Source organism: Pteropus alecto, unplaced genomic scaffold (assembly GCF_000325575.1).
Source record: "Pteropus alecto unplaced genomic scaffold, ASM32557v1 scaffold92, whole genome shotgun sequence".
Classification (NCBI taxonomy): domain Eukaryota; kingdom Metazoa; phylum Chordata; class Mammalia; order Chiroptera; family Pteropodidae; genus Pteropus; species Pteropus alecto.
This window is the reverse complement of record NW_006432447.1, coordinates 9,370,150-9,374,844: the sequence shown is the minus strand read 5'-3', so window position 1 is coordinate 9,374,844 and position 4,695 is coordinate 9,370,150. Positions and strand designations below refer to the sequence as shown.

The window sequence follows — 4,695 nt, the reverse complement described above, 5'->3', positions numbered from 1 at the left end:
CTGATAAAGAAGGTCAGAGAGGCAGCAGGGATAGATTCCATAAAGCCTTTGGGCCATAAGGTGGAGTTTGGCTGTTACTTGGAATAAGAAGCCACTGGAAGGTACTGAGCAGAAGGAAAAAAGGCCTTAAGAGGTAAGAATCAAAGCAGGGAATTACAAGGATATTGCATTAATAGGGACAAAAGATGATGGTTTGAACTAGGGAGACAGTAAAAATGGTCAGATTATGAATATATTTTAAGATAGAATATATATATGATTGGCTGGTACACTGGAAGTGAAATAAGAGAAAAGAATCAAGGATAATACAAGGCTTCTTTCTGAGCATCTAGCATAAAAGCTGCCATTTACTGAGAGAACACTACAGGAAGAGCCGGTTTGTCTCAGAGTAAGATGTAGTGGTGAGGGAACTGAGACAGGAAACTAAGTATTCAGTTTAGACGGGTCAAGTTTAACAACAGCAGTGTATGAGACAGGACTAGAAAGAGCCTAGACACAAAAGAGGACCGATGAGGAAACACAGGAATAACAAGAGCTACCATTTATCAAGTACTAATTCTGTGCTGGGCTATGTGTTTGACATGTGTTATCTCAAATTCTTATAACTCTGCTAGGTTAGTATTTTTAACCACATTTTGAAGATAAGAAAAGTGAATTTCAAAGACTTGCCCAAGTGTTTTGCCCAAGAATCTGTACAAGGAAATTTGAATACCCAATGAGGGGAGGGAAGGGAAAGCAAGCTTGCAAGAATCACAATAGAAACAGATCAACAAGAACTGGCAATTGACAAGGTTGAGTCAAGGTTTCTAACTTATATTTCTAGGAAGATGGTGGCAACTTTAACAATATAGGAGAAAGAAAACAAATGGAAGATGCAACAGTGGCAAACAGGAATGGAAGGTGATATGGTGATTGATATCAGTTTTAAACATAATAAACATGAAATGACAGTGAGATATTAGTGGTGGGAACTCCCATAATCAAATCAGAACAAAATCAAGCATCTGTTCATATGTAAAGTAAAAACTCTAAGAACATGAATACTGGGACCAGGGTATTATGCAGTTTTCAAGAAAATCCTCCAACACCTGAAAGCCAACCCTCCACTTTACCTGCAATCACCCAGGACTGATATAGAGGATGCATTGAGAGGCGTCTGATTCGAGCCCTGGAAGGATGGCAGTGACTGGAAATTGGCAACTGGAACCGCATGTCCCAACAAGCCATGGTACCGCTGCTTGTACCTTAAAAAAAAACCAAAAAGATTACCGTCTAATAATTAAAGCACATCAGGTAACATGTATACAAAGGATAAACAGCATTAGCTTAGTATGAATGTATTTTAAAACTGAGTCATGTCTCAGTTCCAAACAGCACCTTTACTTGTTAAATAACGAACTTATCACAATGCTACTACAGAAGTGTCTAACACATATAAATTAAAAATGAATAACTCATTAATTACCGACACTTATTGCCAAAGACACCACACGCACAAAACAGAAGGTCTAGAGAAGATAAAAATTGAATTTGGTAAGTCAAAATGATCAGAATGCCTAACCAGAGATGTTTTACTGGCATTCAGTGATCACTTTATGAGCCCCAAAGTGGCAGCAGCTTTGTAGCTATCTTCAGATATCAATCATTTCCATGTGCACTTGTCTCTAAGACATTCCAGAAACAGGTATGGGTGTCCAATCACAGCAGAAACTAGAATGAGTCTCTGCACATCTGCCCATGACAACTTAAACCACACAAAGAGAAGCTCCCCTAACCCTAATCCCAAAAGAATAATGCCTACTCTAACACTAAGCAGCTGGTTGTGACAGAGGCACAGAGCATATTCCTGGATTGGTCTCCAATTCCAGTGGAGAGACTGAGGGTGGAAAAAGACAAAGGGGCAACAGGATCTCTCTGTTTGTCACCCTGTCCCACTCCAGGACAGTGGCTCAAATAGCCACAGGTAGCATTGCCTGCCCTCCTCAAAGCTGATCAGGGTACCCGAGAGCCATCACTGCCATTTGTTAATATGCTAAATATTTAATATCTACTCTTCTAGGCCATCTCCTATACCTGTGCAGTTTATTCAGGCAAAAAGCAAAAAAATAAAATAAAATAAAATAATGCATTGCATAAAACTATATATAAAAAGTAATAAAAGGCAGATATTTCACAATCATAAATGAAAGGGAATCTAGAAATCAAATTTCAAGCAGAGCAGATTATAATTCTTCTGAAAAAGAGTGCCAAGTGGGGAAAAAAATAAGATGCGGTACTTTCTCAAGGTGCAAGTTCAAAGGCCTATGGGGGAAAAAACATGAAACTAAAACAGAAAAGCAGCAATCTTTGAGGAAAGGGAGGGAGAGAGAAATAATACAGCAAGAAATCATCATTGAGTTCTTCTCCTGTACCAGACACTGTAATAGATGCTTTCGATTCATTAAATCCTCAAAGCAGCCCCTGGAAGGATTTGCCTGTTTGAAGATGAGGATATGGAGACTCAGAGTTAAGTAGTTTGCCTGAGATTACTGAACCAAGCCTGCTGCTTCCCTGGCAGAATGAGAGAATGCCAGCAAATCTGATCACTATAATGATTATAGAGGCTCATTTGAGAACAAAAAGGAAATTGTTTTATGTACTGGGACACTAATTTCACTCTAAAAATTAAATTACAAGTGGTTATAACATAATAATTATGAAAAAAGATGAGGAAAAATTATCGATGAAGAAAAGTAAGAAGCTTTCCTAAGAAGCAATTCCAGACATTAGTGTCATTCAAACTCAATGACTTGAAAGTAAGCTTACCGATGCAGAGCCAGCACTGGTGAATGTCCACAGCAAAAGAAGTTATGAGGCCTGACTTCAAATCATGCTTTAACGTCCACGCATTGCTTGAAGACCTGAGATCCCAGCCAACCAGAGAACCATTCACAGTGGCATAGGCCAGAACGGACTGTGCCCCGGAGTTGAAGTGATGCATATCCACGACGCAGCCATCCTCCTTCTGATCTAGAATTCTAGAGAAATACACAAAGCAAAAGGCAAAGACTTTTCTAGTCGCTGAAGACATAGCACTAGTCTCTAGTAAGATGAATTTACATTCTAACCATGGTCAAGAAATGAAAACTCTGTGATACATCAGGACAATGATAGCTAAGGCATTTTTAAAAAATTAATTTGGACTTAGAGAAAAGATGCAAAAATAGTATACAGAATTCCTGTGTATCCTTTACTCAGCTTCTCCTCGTGTTAACACCTTACAAAACCATAGAACATTTATCAAAACTAAGAAATTAACGTTGGCACAATACTAGTAAAGTACAGAACATACTAGGATTTCATCAGTTTTTCCACTAGTTCCTTTTACTGTTCCAGGATCCAAACCAAAATACACATGGAATTTGCGTCATGTCTCCTTAGTCTCCTCCAACCTGACAGTTCCTTAGTCTTTTTCTTTCATGACCTTTTGGAAGACCAGTAGTGGGTTATTTTATAGAATGTTCCTCAGTTTCGGTTTACCTCATGTGTCCTCACAAATAGACTGAGCTTATGTCTTATTCAGAAGGAGACCAGAGAAGTAGCATGCCGTCTCAGTGCATATACAAGGGAGTACCTGATATTAGTACGTATTAGTGGTGACGTTAAGCTTGATAGTGTCTGCCAGGATTCTCCACTGTAAACTTGTTATTTTTCCATTTATAACTGCTTAATATTTAGGGGAAATGCCTATGGTCTTCTAACATTCTATTTCCCTCATTCCTTCTATATTTATTGATTAGAATTCTTCTGCAAAGAAGCAAGGAAGAGGAGTCACTTCTCCATTAACTTGTTTATTTATTTATATCAGTATGGACTCACAGATATTTTATTCTTTGAGTTATAACTCACTACTATCATGATTTATTTTGTTGCTTAAGTTGTTCCAACTTTGGCCATGGGCAGCTCTCTCAGGTTGGCTCCAATGCCCTTTCAGTGTGCTTGTTTGACCACTCCCTAACTTTCTGGCACCACAAGATGCCCCACTTATCTTGTATTTTCCCTGCCCCAACCCTGGAATCAACCAGTTCTCCAAGAAGCCCTGGTTCCTTTTATTGCAGAACAGTTATTTAAAAACCAAGGTCTGTGTTCTAAGTGCTCACTGCTATGGGAGTGTCTCTGTTTCTAGTCCCTCTCAATGGTCAGAGCTACAAAATATATTATGTATACCACTTCATGCAGACATATCTGTATTGCTATCTTGTTACTTGTGTGTGTATGTGTGTATATGTAAATATACATAGAGCTGACCCTTGAATATTGAGGGGATTAGGGGCACTGATCCCTACACAAAAACCTGCATTTAACTTTTGACTCCCCCAAAACTGAACAGCCTATTGTTGACAAGGAGCCTTACCAATAACATAAAGTTTATTAACATATATTTTGTATGTTATATGTATTATGTACTGTATTCTTATAATAAAGAAAGAGAAAAGAAAATGTTATGAAGAAAATCACATTTACTGTGTTTACTGAAAAAAATCTGTGTGTAAGTGGAGCCAGGCAGTTCGGACACATGTTGTTCAAGGGCCAACTGTACATATATATCATGAGCCCATACTGATATCCATCCATTACCAGGGTTCATTCTAGCGTTTCCTTATCTATAACTTCTTCAACAGTGAGAAACCTGGTTCTCATTATCTACAGTACAGT

General features: G+C 38.4%; 1 protein-coding gene across 2 annotated transcripts in view; it reads right to left on the bottom strand.

Moving 5' to 3' along the window:
- The window catches only part of PIK3R4 (phosphoinositide-3-kinase regulatory subunit 4), a 62,469-nt gene that overhangs the window by 4,083 nt on the left and 53,691 nt on the right, over positions 1-4,695 (bottom strand). For both annotated transcript variants that reach the window (XM_006907252.3, XM_025043610.1), the window contains 2 exons: positions 2,806-3,017; positions 1,113-1,244 (listed from right to left, as the gene is read on the bottom strand). In XM_006907252.3, coding sequence (XP_006907314.1) covers positions 1,113-1,244; positions 2,806-3,017 — 344 coding nt within the window. The remainder of the gene's footprint in view (positions 1-1,112; positions 1,245-2,805; positions 3,018-4,695) is intronic.